Below are 16,455 nucleotides of genomic sequence, written 5' to 3' on the forward strand. Positions count from 1 at the left end.
AGCCTTGGAAGTCAAGCGTCCGTTGTTAGTTTTGACCTTGACAACAATATCAAAGTGTGCGTGCTCTTAGGAATGAATGCATATCTCCGCTTAAGAAGCCCAAGACAAATGTCCACTGTACGACGTTATATAAACCCTGGTTTTGCTGGGAATCTCCAGCCAAAATGATACAGAAGCCACATCAGTTTCAAATTTCAGTGCGGCTCACCAACTGATTTACTCTATTTCATCCATTTAAAGTCAATGATGATTATGCAACATGATGACTTGTCAGAATCTGTGATTATTTTGGTCTTACATATAGACGCAGATGACGTAAAAGCTTCCCTTTGCACTCTGCTCCTGAGTTCTCGAAAAGAGGAAACAGTCTTTGGTTTAAATCAAGGGCCCTTTCACTGGCCCATGCTTCTATCTGCTCTAGGACTGATTGACAGAAATAGGAGGTAGCTCAATGAGTAAATTAGAGTGAAGAATCTGGAGTTTAAAATAGACAAACGGACGTATTGTATACCAAGAGAACCTGTCCTCGGTAGCCTCCAAACCACAGGTAATTAATAATTTGATTTGTCTCTCTTTGTCAAGTGTGCTGAAATGCTCCAGAAAATTTCTCCTGGAAAATAAATTGTACTGTACTGTACTGTAATGTGTTTAATGTGTTCTGTAATGCTCTGACATGTGGAAGAGAAAGTACAGTCTATTGTAGGCCCAGGCAAAATTCTCATAGTATCACAACTATTTCAGACGATGGCTTGCAGCTTGGTTGACTTAACTCAGCAGGAAAACAGGTGTTTAAGTTACTCAGAGAAAACCTGATGCTTGACAAAAGTCTATATTTGAAAAGCTCTGGCCATGATTATGGTCTTTTGCAATTTTACTGAAATAAAACTCCCCCTGCTTATATTATTAGTAAGGAGAAAGGAGTAAGGAGAAAGGTAGCTATTCTAGTCTGAAACCTCATTGCACTACACGCAACATCCTGCAAAACATGTTATTGAATGTACAGAACTTTTTGTCTTGTCTTTTGTTCTTAGATACAATAGATACACCTCTTGGGTTAAAAAAAAAAAAAGATTTCCCCTGTCAATATTTACTAACATGTATATTAATCTTCTTCCAAAGGTAGAGACCAGAGAATAAAGACTCCACTTAGTGATGTCATCAAGTTGAACGTACTGGAGCTGTTCCATTGCCAGTGAATGGTAGACTGAGGTAAGACGTGCTTGTATTGTTTCTGTAATGATGCTCGCTCAAAGTAAAGTCAGGAGCTCCTGCTGTGTTGCTGCAAAATACATCGGCCCCGTACCTGGTTTTCTTTGAACTGGTTTGCTTAAATCATGTTGTATAACTTCACTGGCATACAACTTCATCAAAGTGTTTGTGTTAGAGGAGAAGTGAGAAAGACTCCATACCCATGACATTTGTTTCACACATTATCACATTATCCTGCGGCATTAAGTCTTGTAGCATCCTTAGTATCATGCTTACAGTTTGTCCCGGTGGGCGGACATATGCTTTTTTTTTTTTTTTTTTTTTTTTTTTTACAGTCCCACTTGCAGAGACCACAATGACACAGCACGAAAACCTTTAAAGCTCTTCTCATGGGCTACTTCCTCATTTTTAGTCACCAGATATTATTTACAAAATATTAAGAAAAACCCAGTGAACTTCTCTAATCTTCCATGCCCATCACGAGGAGCGTTGTTTTCGTTTTTTCTTTTCCGTATGTGAGCGGTGATCGGGAAGGAGTGGAATCTGTGTGGGCAGTGCGGTACACATGCACCCAGCTCTTTTCATGCGAAGGTGGCAGTAAGGGGAGGAGGCGGTGTGTAAACGCCTCATGGGACGCTGTGTCACACTCATGATGACTAATTAGTATTTTTGCTCACGGTGTTTTGACCAAAGTGTCTGTCATAGTAATCCTAGAAAGCAAAAATGTTTGATTGAACATTAAATCTGATTAATTTGGGGATAAAGGACTTCAAGGGATTATTAAGCCTTCAAATGCAGAAATCAATGCTTTGTATATCTGTTCATCAAAGATGGTTTCAAACTTGGTATGTTGGGTAAAGGCACATGCGGTATAAGAATGAGGAGTAGCTGTATGCCTGTAATAAGCCAACTTGTCCTTTCTTTGACATAGGCAGAAAGAAGGAAGGGGTCCCAAAACAGTGTGCAATATGTGTGCAGTGACTCATGCTGTAGCTGGCCTATGTTTAGAGGATGGGGTGCAAACATGGAGTAGTGTGCAGCGTGGTAGAAGTGTGCAGTGCCATTTGACATCATATACTGTGCACAGGGAATTACAAGTGTTTTTTTATAGCATTCTTGACTGAGTCACAGTTCATTCATGACTCATGACAGACTTGCCCTTCATCGCATTTGGCAACACAAAAGTCACTTTATGACACCACAGCATCCCAAATAGTTGATTTTGCAAGGACTTGAGCTACATTTTCAACAAAGAAATGCAGGTATTAATAGAAAGAGTGGGCAGCAACTCTGTATTTTTAAGATGTATAAATGGATGCATCTGTTGCCATCTTGTGGCAAATATGGAAATGACAACTTAAGCATATACAGTATCTCCCAACTGCGCACATGAAGACTGCCAGAGCCACAGCTTTAGACCAACAGTTCTAGATCTATACTCTTAAACCGGTTAGAGATATTAAGTTTAGGTATGTGATTGCTCAAGTTAAGTTTAGATTAAGGGTTTGGGCCTGTTCTAGATCATTTGCTGGCTTCAGGGCCATTTGCAGCTCTGTCCAAATCTTTTAGTCTGACACTACGGTTGTTCTCCAAGCCTGCAGATCAGTACACCTCAAACATGAACCTCCATCGACAAATACCAAGAGGAATTCAGGTCCATTCAAATCCCTGCTTATCCTCTTCAACAAAAGAGCTTGTTGCATAGCTTTATGATGGCTTACTATTTTAGATGGGCTTTTGATACAGTAAATGCAAATATGACAGCTATGATTGGGTTTTGCACATCTTTTGTGGGGTTCAAGGTTCAAGGGTTCAAGGTAGTCTTTATTATCCCCAATGGGGCAAATATTTTTGCAGCTACCAGTCAAAAAAAAAAAAAAAAAAAAAAAAAAAACACGACAACAATTACAAAACAATTCTGGACATGATACAAAAGTATATAACAATTTAATAAATAAATAAAATGAATAAATAAATAATCCAACCTTATTCAAGAGCCCAATGGCCACTGAGAGAAAGGAGTTACTGAGTCTATTAGTTCTTGCTCGTGGCACCACATATCTGTGGCCTGAGGGGAGCAACATAAAGTGGCCATAAAGGGGGTGACTCTGGTCAGCCAGGACAGAGCGAGCTTTCTTTAGCGTCCTGATTTTTAATACATCCCCCAGGTTGGCTGTATTGTTAAAAAACAAAGGAGTCTGGTGTGATATAACTTGTCTCTTTGGGCATGGGTTATGAGAAGCGAAGAGAAAGAAACGAAAAGGAGAGAGAGAGGGAGATTAGAGAGAGGGAGAGAAGTCAGTCAGATGGACAGACAGACAGACGTAATTGGGTCTCAGACTGGATATATGAATATGTGTCGGGAAGGGGGTGGGCTGCAGGCTAGTGATGCTCTGCAAGAATGTAAACATTGTCTGCTCTGGGGGCTGACTTCAAAGTGAGACGGCGATAACCTCCTCTCAGCGGGAGCCCTTGTTCACTTCACTGGGAGGCAGGCTGTGGAAGGAGCACAACCTTGACCAATGAAAAGTGAAAGTGAGTATTCATCCACGGTCCGCGGCGTCTTCCTGGAACCACTCTGCTGTCCCTGATGTTTAGAGACCATTTGTCTTTGAAGTCATAAAATGGATCTGATTGAAAAACTCCTGAGACAGGTTAGTGGGCCATGTACTATAGAGTCACACTCTACATGTGTTTCTTCCACATTATGCACATAAAAGCATAAAGACATGGCATATAATGCTATTTTACTGCAGTGCCTCAAAGCTCTTCTGGGCTCTGACTTCTTATCTTTGTGCAGACAGGCTTCCCAACAATGTCCAAAGCTGTCTGACCACATAACAATAGAACAGAAAGCCAGCGTAAAATAAGTCAAACGACAATAAACCTCTCTGGGTCAGGCTTGAAATTTAAGCAGTAAACTGATTAACATTACACTACATATTACTTTCTCACAACTCATTGCGATGAGATGAGAGGTGATCCATGAGAGCTTAGAACTTCAATATACAAACTTGTACTATAACTCAAATGGCATCCCTCCACCTTGACCTTTTAATGGAATGAGCCAAGTAAGTATGTTTATTGCTTAACGAAGGAGAACTAATGTTTTATCAGCTGAGGACCAAAATAAAATTATCTAATTAAAACTTTATCTTTAGTGTTTTGTACCATCTTAGGAGGGGTGGGTAGAGTACAGGATAATTCTACTTGGGTAAGAGTACAGTTACTCATCCAAAAAATGTACTTGAGTATTCGTAAAAGTTACCCTGTAAGAAAAGTACAAAAAAGAGCTACACTGAGTAGTGAGTACTAATTTTTAGTTTGGTTTACTTCCATGCCATGTGATAAAATAAAGAACTTCAATTAAAAAAAAAAAAAAGAAGCAATTTAACAGCATTTTTATTTGGCGTACAGACTATTAATCGACTGTCATCTGTCTGACCTAAGTGAGGCTAAGAGTTGCTCTCTGCAGCCTCTGATTTGGTCGTTTGACCTTCCATTGCTGCTAGTTTGCTGACCAGCTTGACTTGAAGTTGAAAAGGTCACTGACTGTAGTGCATCCGTCTTTAATCACTTGCTCCGTTGCACTGACTGTGCAGCTGCAGAGCGACGTGTGTCTGCCAGCTCACTGTATGAAAATCATCAGCTTTCTCTTAAGGCAAATTTAGACCTAAGATTCACAATGAGACAAGTGGAAATTTGACATGACGTACAAAATAACGCTGCCTGCATCATGCTAAAACCTGCCAGTTTACACCGACAACACCAGGCGAGGCGGTGTATCGTTTCCATAGCAAAGACTTTCTTTACTTAAGTGTTTCTGTCAGCTTTTTGTCAGCTTTGTTCACAGGAATGGGACATGAGAGTTTCTTCTATAAAATTTCACCAACATGGCGTTTACTGGGTCAGCCCAGGAAAATGGTCATTCTCTTCCTTGATATTCCCTGTGGAAGAAACTAAGAGTTTTTTCCTCTTGTAGGCATTAATTTCTCCCGAGGTTACACTGTGAACACTGTGTTATCGCTGTGGTTACAAATTTACAAGAGGGACATTTCGATATCAGACTTCCCATGAAAGCAACTTAGCTTTGAACATCCAGACACACACTTTAACACTATTCTAAAATCAGACATCTGCCACTTGACAAGATCAGTCACAGCAACGACATGAACTGGCTTCATGCTCTCTGCAGCTTTCTACAGCAGTTTGGTCTGGTTGTGAATCTTTGGTTTAAACAGGCCTTAAAACCATCACAAAGGAAGAAACCAAGCAAAGCAACTTATTTGGTCAAATGTAAAAAGGAAAAAATGAGATTAATAGTAAACAAAAAAATACTTGAGTGAGAGTGGCTGTCTGCAAAAAAAAAAAAAAAATCATGAGCGCACATGAAAAGCACTCATTCCTCAAAAACTGTACTCATTTGCGTTACTTGTAATGTGTTCCTACCCACTCCTGTATTATAAATGCTGTATAGAATCAATTATATACTCTATATTTTTCTGTATCATGGTCTTCAGGGTACTACAGTTGAGTAGCACCACTGCTAGTGTGTTATTGTTTGACTGTACTCATTTTCTGGGTCATTTTTGCAAGATACAATGCTGTGAGAAAGGGTGCCATCATTACTTTGTGGTTTTATTGTGGTTTTTTTGTGGTCATTGAGCCACATGGACAAATAGGAACAAGCCGGGAAAACATGCTTGTCATATTCTCATCATGAAACTTGGAGATTCCCATCTAAACCACACATTAAAGGTAACAATGAGTCAAATTAAAGCATCTATTTTGTTTTTGTGAGACTCATGCTGACTTTTCCAGCTGTCTCTGCTGTCAACAGACTGAACCCTTGAAAGTACCAGTATGGTCCTTGGTGTATATGTATATGTTGTAAATCAGCGGCATGGGAAGTGACACTTGTTTAGGGACATCCGATTTGCTTGACCAAATGCGCTGCACGGTAAATGAGGAACATCTGCGGGAAAACTGATTCCTTACACATTCATAACACCTGAACAAGAGCTCCACTTGTAAAACAGGAATACAAAGAACATTCTTGCGTGACACATGCCACAGAGCCGTGCTGAGACAGCTCTGTGGGCTAGACTCTTACATTTCTATGGTTCAGAGTAGTTTCAAATTCAAGCAGACTGCTCTCAGCCAGTGCTGGGAATCAGTTTGTTTATTTATTTTATAGACATGCCGGCTCAGACTGGTGAGACCCCAAAGACCATCTCATGAGATTAGTAATATTACAGCCAGAGAGACAGAACAGGATGGCTCGAGAGGTGAATGTTACTTATATGACCTACAGAGGCAGAGAGAGCCAGAGTTTTAGCTCTAAGGTTTGCTGTTAGTTATATTATCTGAAAATAGCAAGTTTAATGGAATTATAATTTTACAGAGACAAAGTCTATGGGTCAGAGGTAAGATGGAGTTTAGTGTGTCTGAAAATTTATTGCTCATACACTGCAACAGTCTAACGTATAATTTAATAATGTAAATGCACAGTGGTGATGTGCATCTGCCCGGAGGCAGGGCTTTAACAGCCAAATGTAGCTTATTCCATTAATATTGTTTTATTATTATATAGAGGTAGGACTAAATATAACTACACAAGCACATTGAAATACAAAACACATCCTACTCTCTCTTCAGGGCTTGTCTGTCACACCAGACTTCACATTTTAGCGTGTATTTGTGGTGTGTGTATGTGTGTGTGTGCATTTTACACACCGCTGAGAGAGTCAGGCTTCTTTACCAGTAGGAATAGGAATCCGTCACAGAAACCTTGAACAAAACAGGCTTAACAAAATAGCGTGATGTCACCGCAAACTTTTGTCACCGTGACCTGAAATGAGTTCAACTGTTCACACACACACACCAGCACACACTCTTTTGCGATAATCAAGTCGTTGTGTGAGGGGTGAATGTTAAGAGGCAGGGGTGAGTTAAGACCTCGCTGGTGTGATCAGTGATAGAGGCTGGATCTCCTCCAAGCCTGAGCTCTTCATCATTATCTTGGCTCACTGACTCAAGTCTTGAGCACAGGGAACAAAACTCTCGCAGCCGCCTTGTTCTCGCCGCAATAGGACGCCGGGACAGACAATAAGAGAGAATTAGTGGTGAAAAGAGCAAATAAATAGGTGCTTCAATACATGAGAGCCCTGCAACAAAAGCCACTGGGGATGACAGAGAGAGGGAGAGAGAGAGAGAGAGAGAGAGGGAGAGAGAGAGAGGGAGGCCTGGATGAAAATAAAGAGTGGAGCTCAAAGAGAGGCAGGGGTTGAGGGGATTGGAGGTGATGATGAGTGGAGAGCTGTACCAAGTAGTGCATCTATGGGAAAGGTTTTAATGAGGCGGACAGTGGTGTGCATGTGTGTTTGTGTGTGTGTGTGTGTGTGTGTAGGTATGTGTATGTGTTTCCTCATCTGTGACAAAGACACTCAGAACATCCTCAGGAATGATACTCCAAACTTCCTGTCTCCACATGGGTAGGTGGGCAAGGATTTGTGTGTGTGTGTGTGCACATGCACCTGCACAAATGTGTGTATGCGGGTGTGTGGACATGTGCATCTGTGTGTGATATGGGCTTAGCAGGAGATTACTGAACGATGACGAATCAACAAGCCTGACTCCAGATCCCCCAAAAAATGAGGCCTGCAGCCTGATGTAAAGGAATGTGAACAGTGCAGCGTTGCCTGTTGTCTTCCAACAGCCGCAAGCGTTTGTCTATCAGCAGACTCAATCTACAGAGCAGCGGGGGGCCACTTTAGTCCCACTGTCAACTCTCAGTTGGATAACAAACACTTCAAACAGGCTCAAGCAGATATAACACTTGTTCAACAACTAGGTAATCATACAGTGGAGGTGATCCAGTGTTGGCATCATGAGTTCAGGAAATCGTGGCCACATTGTTTATAATGCCACACCGTCACTCAAAAAGACAATAATGAGCCAGATTAACAGAAGTGAGCTAATGGAGGTGGAAAGGACATTACCGACATTTGAGACTCACGACACGTCAGACTTTCACATCATGTGAGCCTTGCAAACCCAGTTCTCTACCAAGAATGCCCTTTTGGCATCTTCTGTTTCCATGGCATGGCATAATAAATAAAGGTCAGATACAGGTTGCATCAGTGACCTGCCGTGGAACACCTGCACTCAAAATCACTGTGCTTTTGTGTTCCATCGCAGAGTCACTTTTAAATACCCTGTTGCTGAGTGTGCATCCTTCTCTCTGTATCAGTCCTCAGTCTAATGGGTTCAATGCTATTTATCATGGTGAGATCATGTACAAGAAAGACAGTATTACAGTAAAAGATTAGTATCAACAAAGATATTTCAACTGAATAAATTTGAAATTGTTGTGCACATTCAACTAATGAATTATAAAATGGATTTGTCGAATGAATTGATTCAAAATTGTGAAATTGTGAAGCATCATTTAAAATTATGTGCTTCCAATTCAAATTTAGTGTTTCAAGATTCAGTTTTCTGAGACAAACATTTGGCTACAAGTTGCATTTATTTCCTCACTTACAACTGAAAGGCAGCTACCTCATCTAAGGTGGTGGGTTAGCACACTCCACTGAAAGCAGCAGCACAGCATAAACAAAATAAAAATGCAATATAAAATCGCTGGTTTGAAACTGCAACAAAATGTGCAATCTGCACAGGCTTGCCAACCAAACAAATGCACTTTGTTTAATGCACCCCAGTAGACCAGCCTGCAACTGGTCAACAAAATCATGAAAAAAATCAATTGGTCAACAAAAACATAGGTGTTTGCTTTTTTTTTTTTTTTTTTTTACTTTTGGCCATTTATTTTTAGCTTATTTCTATTGTTTACATTATGTTTCTCTGTACTCTATTCATTTCCACGAGCAAGTGGTGTGATTTGCTCACATTATAGTGCCTCTATCTGACCGTACATTCAGGGACTGTAAAGACACTGGGCTGATAGAAAACCTCTGGAGAGAATTCTCAAACAAACTCAGCATCAGTGTTCACAATTTGTGCAAGGCAGCATGGATAAAGCTGTGTGACAGATTTGGGTTTTAACGCTAGGCTTTTTATTTCCGGTTTCCCTGTCCCCGCCTGTCTCAGAGATAACTCGCCAACTGGCATGGGATGCATTAAACCAACAGACCTCAAGTCACAGCGAGTTTACTGACATGTACTCACAGTAACATGTTAGACAGCAGTGTGAAAGAAGGGAGTTTGAGTTCATTCCTTCTCCAGCATCATCTCTGGTCAACCACAAGCCATGCACTGTGCCTTGATCACCTCCTGAACCACTGCTTAAGTCTTGCTGTCCCTAACAAAGTAAGTCCTTTATGCTTGGATATATATCTCAGTAAATAAAAAAATGAAATGCAATTACGGTTAAAACTTAAACTCAATAATAATCCCAGTAGTTTCAAGCCGCTGCATTTGATTTAAAACTGTGCTTTACAAATCAATTTTTTTTATTTCATTCCCACAACAAATCCATTTTTTAAAATTCACTGGTTCAATATCTGTGACAAATTCAAATTTATGCAATTCAAATACAATTTCTGCTGGCACTAATCTCTTTGCACAGCAGCAGTACCGGCCCTAAGCCATTTGACCTAAATGCATACTGTATGGCTGAGTAATGGAGCCCCAGTAACCGGGCAACAAAAGCCCAGTGAGTGAGTGGCATTCTCTTACCCACAAAAACACTCTTTCGTGTGTAACACCAGTTAATTATTAGTTAGGGAAGATGCCTTGCTCATGGGCAAACAGAGCAGCTCACAAACCGTGGACAAAGACCCAGGCTAAACATATACAAACAAACCACTTGTTCCAAATAGCCAGGCTAAAACAGGCATTACTTTAGGAATGCAGTTAGGTGGACAAAACCCTGTTTTCTCTACTTTTACAAAACTCCATTTTCTCATGCCCCAAACCACGTCATCTACACATTTTGCACAGTGCCTAGAACTGCCTGCCCAATTATGCAGCAACGGTATTCTGTTGGCGACAGAATAAAGGCAATTAAACACTGTGTGCACCCTGCCTGGACAGACAAGCAGCCATATGCCTTGCCAATTGCCTCCCATATGAGGAGAGAAAGGTAGAGAGGGGAAAAAGAAAACGAGACAGGGGAGAACTTAGACTTGTTTTTATCCTCTCCTGAGTGCCTCCTCTGTGTGTTCAGTCAGTTCTGCTTTGATAGACACTATAAAGTCCCCCATTTTGCATAACATTGTAACTTTGAAGTGAACTGGTGTGTTTTAATTTGTATAATGACATAAATACTGGCAAACTGGCTTGTTGCTACACCACTTTGTGCCTTTTTGTTGGCTGAAACAGCATCATCTGAATTTCCCTGGTCAAGTTCAAGCATCAAGCAAAGCATTGGATGTCACTGGATTCAGCGAAAAAGTGTGATCTGTGCTGTGGTTACTTCTGCATTACCTTCATTTTCCTTTTCCCTCTCTTCAATTCCCCTCATCCTCAACTTTAACCTTTCACTATCTGCCCCCATTTCCCTCATATCCTGTCTTTGCTGAGCTGTGAAAGGACTCCCGTTACTCTGCCTCTGCACTCTCTCAGAGAAAATAAAGGAATTCACAGAATGTCCACCATAAAATGTACCACGAATTGTAGATCCGGTCACTTACTGTCAAGCAAGGTAATTGGGCTTTACAACTGTTGGAGAATATGAATGCCACTAGGAAACGGGGCCTTATTATGAATCTGACTAATCTTAATGGGCAAAACACAAACCACACATTGTTTCCAATGTTTTACAAAGAAAATGCCGCGCTACTGACTGTGCCCAGTATGTTTCTAGTTACTCTCAGCTGAATGAGTGATATTATTAACTAATGAAATGGATGGTTGGCAGCAATGTTTTCCCAATCAAATTGGCCCTGTTTATATATCAACTGATTCTGTATGGGCCAGAGTGTTTCAAATCCTTTGATCAGGGGCATGATGCTTGTTGTTAGCTCAATCACACTAATTATTAGGTTTGGAAATTCATTCACAGTGGAAATACTAAAATCTTATAGAATTACAATGAATCTCCCTGCAAATCAAATGAGAGGACATTTTATTCATTCCGCAAATAAACACAGCCAACAGGCTATTATCACTGAACCGAATAGAGGGAATCCTCTGCAAGCAGTGCAATTTGCACAACTCCAAAATAGCTTAATGCATTTAAAGGGAATTGTCCTACTTTCAAGAATAGTAAATCAGTCAGACTATGGCGACCATTGTTATCAGATTCAGTCTACAGTATGTCTAGACTGACTGGAAAAAAAATCTCAAGGCTTTTCTCTCTAAAACATGCAAAAAGGTGGACATATACACAGAAACAAACACTTGTATGTAATGTGCTTGCATCTTTCCTCCCTGTTCATATTCTCTTCTCCATAACAATAAATTCATGGAGCTGTATTTCAAAAAGATAATAAAATAATTATATGATTGGTTAATAAATAGATTATTTCTTCTTTGCTTATGGTTTATCATTTCCTTGCTGCTTAGGCCCGGTTTTTGGATGCACAACATGTTCCAGTCCTACTCTGGCCCACACACCCAGTGGATGATCAGTCAGATAGATGGACAGGAGATGTGGACTTCTGGATCACAGGCACACAGCTGGCCTCAGCTCCGCCCGGCGAGGCCCAGTATCAGGCGTCCGCCCCGGTCTCAGTGCCCCTACGCTGGAGCCTACAACAGAATGAAGCCCCCTGTTTGGCATCAGACCCAAAACACATGGATGGTAGGTAGCCACAGCTGAATAATGTCTGGACGAAGATCTAATGCTAAGAGTCCTGAATCCAAGTTTGTACAAACAGGCTCAACGCATGACTCAGTACACATTCATGTATTAACAGTCAACATGGAGCCAGTTCCAGCATTGCACACTGGGATAGGCTCCAGTCCTTGTGACCCAGCATAGGCATACGTGGGTATGGAAAACAGATGGCTGGCTGGATGAATGAAGTTCAGAGTATCCAACTAATCTAATGACTCTAATTTACAATTTATATTCCCAATTTAATAAAATGGCATGTACTCTCTATTGTCACTTACTCTCCATACTATAGGCTGCAACCTATAGGGTATTTCATCCAAGCTATACTTGAAGCACTATTTGTTTCAGGATTTGTTTCATTTCTAAAAAGAAAAAAGACACTAATTCAGTTTTTTTTTAAAAGTCATAATTATTTAAATACAACAGCAATAATAATAATAATAATTATAATGATAATAATACAAACAAGGTTCCACAAAGTCTTGCTTGGTTATTTTGGTGTGATCTCTGTGATGCGATTCTAAAATGAGATATTATATCGCTGCATGTCCAGCCTCAAAATTGCCTGCTATGCGTCACCTGTGGTTGCATTTATCTGAATCTGCATCACTGTCCTTTCTCTTTCTCTTCCTCTTTAGCTTTTTACAGTGTGTGTTTGCAGGACTATGCCCATAGGCTATGAAGAGTTGTGATGACTATTTTAGCCACTTCCTTACATGTGAAATGTGAGAAAAATGTGTTTTTGTGTGTCTTCACATGTCACTTAATGAATTCTTACGTGACTGGAGGGTAAAATTCATACTGAACTGTAATCGTAAGCAACATATGATCTTGATATTTTCCCAACAGCACCACTTCACACCTCAGGTTAACCATTAGGCTTCAGCACTCATTACAGTGCCACATAGAAAAAGCATCAAACAGCCATAAATGACACAAATGAGCCAATATAAATAAATTAATAAATAAATATCTGACCCTTTGAACAGAAATGCCCATCACCGCAGGAACACAATTATTCAATTGTCAGGTTGACACAATGTTGTCACTAGTGTAATTACAGAGCTCCTTCAAATGCATCAGCTGCCGTAAAACATGAAACCTTACTAAGTCGTAAACCCAGTTGTCCTCCTCCCACTAACCTCCCCCTGCCTGCTGCATGCAAACATCATCAATGACACACATTGTTGTCCACTCCTCACAGCTGGTTAGGACCCATTGAAAAGGCTAAAGGACATGGAGTATAGCAACTGATGGGAGGCACTGCCTGCCCTGACTGCTGCAGTACAGTCAAGGCCTCTGTTGTGGGAACACTTATTTGTGGAGTACATACTTTGATTAGATTAGTCTAGTCAAACCAAGCTTTACAGGGCAATGCACTGGAGCATGTATGTGTTTTTTTTTTTTTTTTTCTCTGACTGAGTGTCCGTGCGTCTGCCATTGTTACTTTCTACCTTGACAGACCTTACATGCAGTTGCTCACACATGTCGGGAACCTCTTGAGTGAGCTCTGTGCGTTTCAGGGGTCATTTCTTTGGAATTCAATCTCTGGGGATTTTAGCACCATCGTCCCTGCAAATTAAAACCCTACACAAAGTGCTGACAGGTCACTGAGCCATAACTGGCTACTGCAATTATTGTGCGCCATTAGATGTGTGTGTGTGTGTGTGTGTGTGTGTGTGTGTGTGTGTGTGTGTATCCATGCGCTCTTGCATGTGTGCGGTTTTATTTAGATTGCACAAAGATTGCAGACTTACTTCGTCATTTAAAAGTCGTATCTATTTTTCTCTTCTACTTTGATGCAAGAAAAGTGAGGTTGAATTTTGTATGTTTGGGATACATGGGGCTATTGTGAAAAGGGGCCAAATGACTCGAAGATTGGCTGCGGTCGTCTCACAGGGATTTGGGGGGGAATTTCCGGAAGGGAGATATGAATCAGACTGGTAGAAGCGGAGGAACAGAAAACATCCCCATATTAGATGGAAGACTGATACACTTCAAAGCAATGTTACACCATGTTTTTCTCTTCCGCAGGAGACCTTTCATGTGTTAAAATTGCTTCTGGTGTGTGTGTGTGTGTGTGTGTGAGTGTGTGAATGAGTGTGGGTGTTTGTGAGTGTATAACTCCCCCAGGGTACAAGCTGCCCCCTTCAATACCTGAGGTGAGAGAGGTTAGGTGTATGCAGGTAAAGATGCTGAGGTGGGAAGGGGGTGGGCAAATAACAAGAGCAGGACTCCTCAGGGCCCGGAGGCTCGTGAAGCGGGAAACTCCATGATGCTGTTCATGGAGAAGCAGAGCTTGAATACAAACAATCATCAAATAGAAGTCTCTGGAGGAACAGAGATGGACATTTTTGTCTTTTGCAAAAAGTTTGAGAAAGTTTTTCCTCCCCGTATAGAAGTGTGTTCAAATATCCTATAAAACAGAACAGACAAGAAACATATAATACAAAAAAAAAAAGTTATGCCATCACCCATACTATAAGCTAGACAAGAAATAGACACAACTTAGATAGGCTTGTTAAGGCAGCTACAATGTTTAAGTTGCAACAGTTTTCATGCTCTATGTTGTATCTATTTCTTATTTTGATATACTTGTGTTTTTAAGCACTGGTGATAGCAAAATAATAATGAAATAAAACAAAAAATACATTGTTTTTGTACATTAAACAGTTTTCCATCTGCTTTATGTCATGCACCCATTGGGAAACTAGGCAAGTCAAGGCAAGGCAGCTTTACTTGTATAGCACATTTCATACGCGACAGAGGCAATTCAAAGTCCTTTACAAAGTCTATTACAGTAAAGGAATGGACTGTCTTAACTCAGTAGACTGTTCTAGCTGTTCTGTTATTTGCCTCTATCTCCTTGGTCATTGTATCCTGCTCTGCTATGTGGAACCATCAGGTGATAGTAAAGAGTAATTTAGAGATTCAAACGTTTCTTCAAATAGTGATCATTCTGTAAAATACTGTTTTGTCCACAAAAAAATGAGAGAAATGGTGTGTAGGAGAAAAGACAAATGAGAAGGAGGACAGGGGAAAGGAAAGGAGTGTGGTGAAATGTGAATGGATTTTGTAACTTAATGATGAGAAGAAGGAGGAGTGGAGCTGTGAAGGAGGACAGGGGTAAAGAGGCACATGGAAGAAAATCGAAAAAAAAAAAATTAAGGAAGAAAAGTGGGGAAAGGGATGAGGAGAAGAAGCCAAGACTTGGGAGAAGGTGATGGAGGAGGGACACATGAAGTGTGAGAGGAAATTATACGGTGGAGAGTGGAGGACAGAGGAGGAGAAATAGGAGAACTTTGGGAGTGAGAGGACAAGGAGAGAGAAGGGTTAGCAGAGGATGTATAGTAAGGAGAGAGTTAGATGAGTGGTGGGTGGGAGAAAGAGGAGGTGTCAGGGCAGCAGGGACACTGGCCCTCTAGTCTCCTTCCAGGACTAAGCATGGGAGAGCAGCAGTGATGGGCCGGGACCACCCATGTGGGTTGGCTGAGCGCCTGGGCTGGCTGGACTGCTGTGGCCCACTGGGCTGGATGCATGGATGAATGGAGGGATGGAGACAGACAGAGTTCTTGCATAACAATGCAGAGAGATGGAGCAAAGTGCTGGAAACATTAAACATGTCAATGGAAAACACACATACTATCAGCAGCTGCATGCAATTACATTTCATTACATATACAGTGCATCATTTTAGCGCCTTGCGGCTGGATCTCCGTTACAGTATGTGTCTTTTGCACGTCCCTGACAAACAAGATGGATGGTCAGCGGTCCATTTCTCATGATATTTAAACAACTATTGACCGATCACTCAATACAACATAAAAATAAAGTGATAATAGTGATAGAATTTCCCTCTTTTTCTTTAATGGGGCACATTCTTTGTCGGGAGTTCACTTGCGGATCCATGCAATTGCTTTTTGCCCATTTGTAATACATTCAGACTGGTCCATATATTTCTCACTACATATCTTTAGGTTTTCTATACTTCATCCATTTACCTTTTGCATTTTTACAGCCCGCTGAAATTGAAAAACACTTCCGAGAATTTCACTTTATTGCTGAAATTCCATAACTTTTGCTTTCACTTCACTGAAGGAAAAAGGGAAGGAAAGACATGAAGATCCCACATATGCTGTAATGTACATTTTGGAAGTGACAATAAAACTAATTCTGATTTGGGTCTTGTGGCAGCAGACAGTGGCCAGAGTGAGTGAAGGTTAGACTGCTTTTTATGTCAAATAATAATAAACTGCATGTGTAGAAAATATGTGAACAATAACAGTTTATCAGGGCATTTCCAAAGACCCCCTGCAATACCCCAGCTGACCCTGCTGTATACTAAATTATCAGTCTTTTATACGTAAATGACATTAGCTAATCAAATGAAACCTCTCTTACTTAAACTGTTGTGTTTTCCACGTGCCGTGAGAGCCTTAACT

General features: G+C 40.8%; 1 protein-coding gene across 2 annotated transcripts in view; it reads left to right on the forward strand.

Annotated features, from left to right (window-relative positions):
• Positions 1–474: 474 nt before the first annotated feature.
• tfec (transcription factor EC) overlaps positions 475–16,455 on the forward strand; it is a 59,765-nt gene continuing 43,784 nt past the window's right edge. For both annotated transcript variants that reach the window (XM_030045491.1, XM_030045492.1), the window contains exons 1-3: positions 475–547; positions 1,120–1,209; positions 11,740–11,977. In XM_030045491.1, coding sequence (XP_029901351.1) covers positions 11,753–11,977 — 225 coding nt within the window. In that variant the 5' untranslated portion in view covers positions 475–547; positions 1,120–1,209; positions 11,740–11,752. The remainder of the gene's footprint in view (positions 548–1,119; positions 1,210–11,739; positions 11,978–16,455) is intronic.

The sequence above is a fragment of the Myripristis murdjan genome, chromosome 23 (genome assembly GCF_902150065.1).
Source record: "Myripristis murdjan chromosome 23, fMyrMur1.1, whole genome shotgun sequence".
Classification (NCBI taxonomy): domain Eukaryota; kingdom Metazoa; phylum Chordata; class Actinopteri; order Holocentriformes; family Holocentridae; genus Myripristis; species Myripristis murdjan.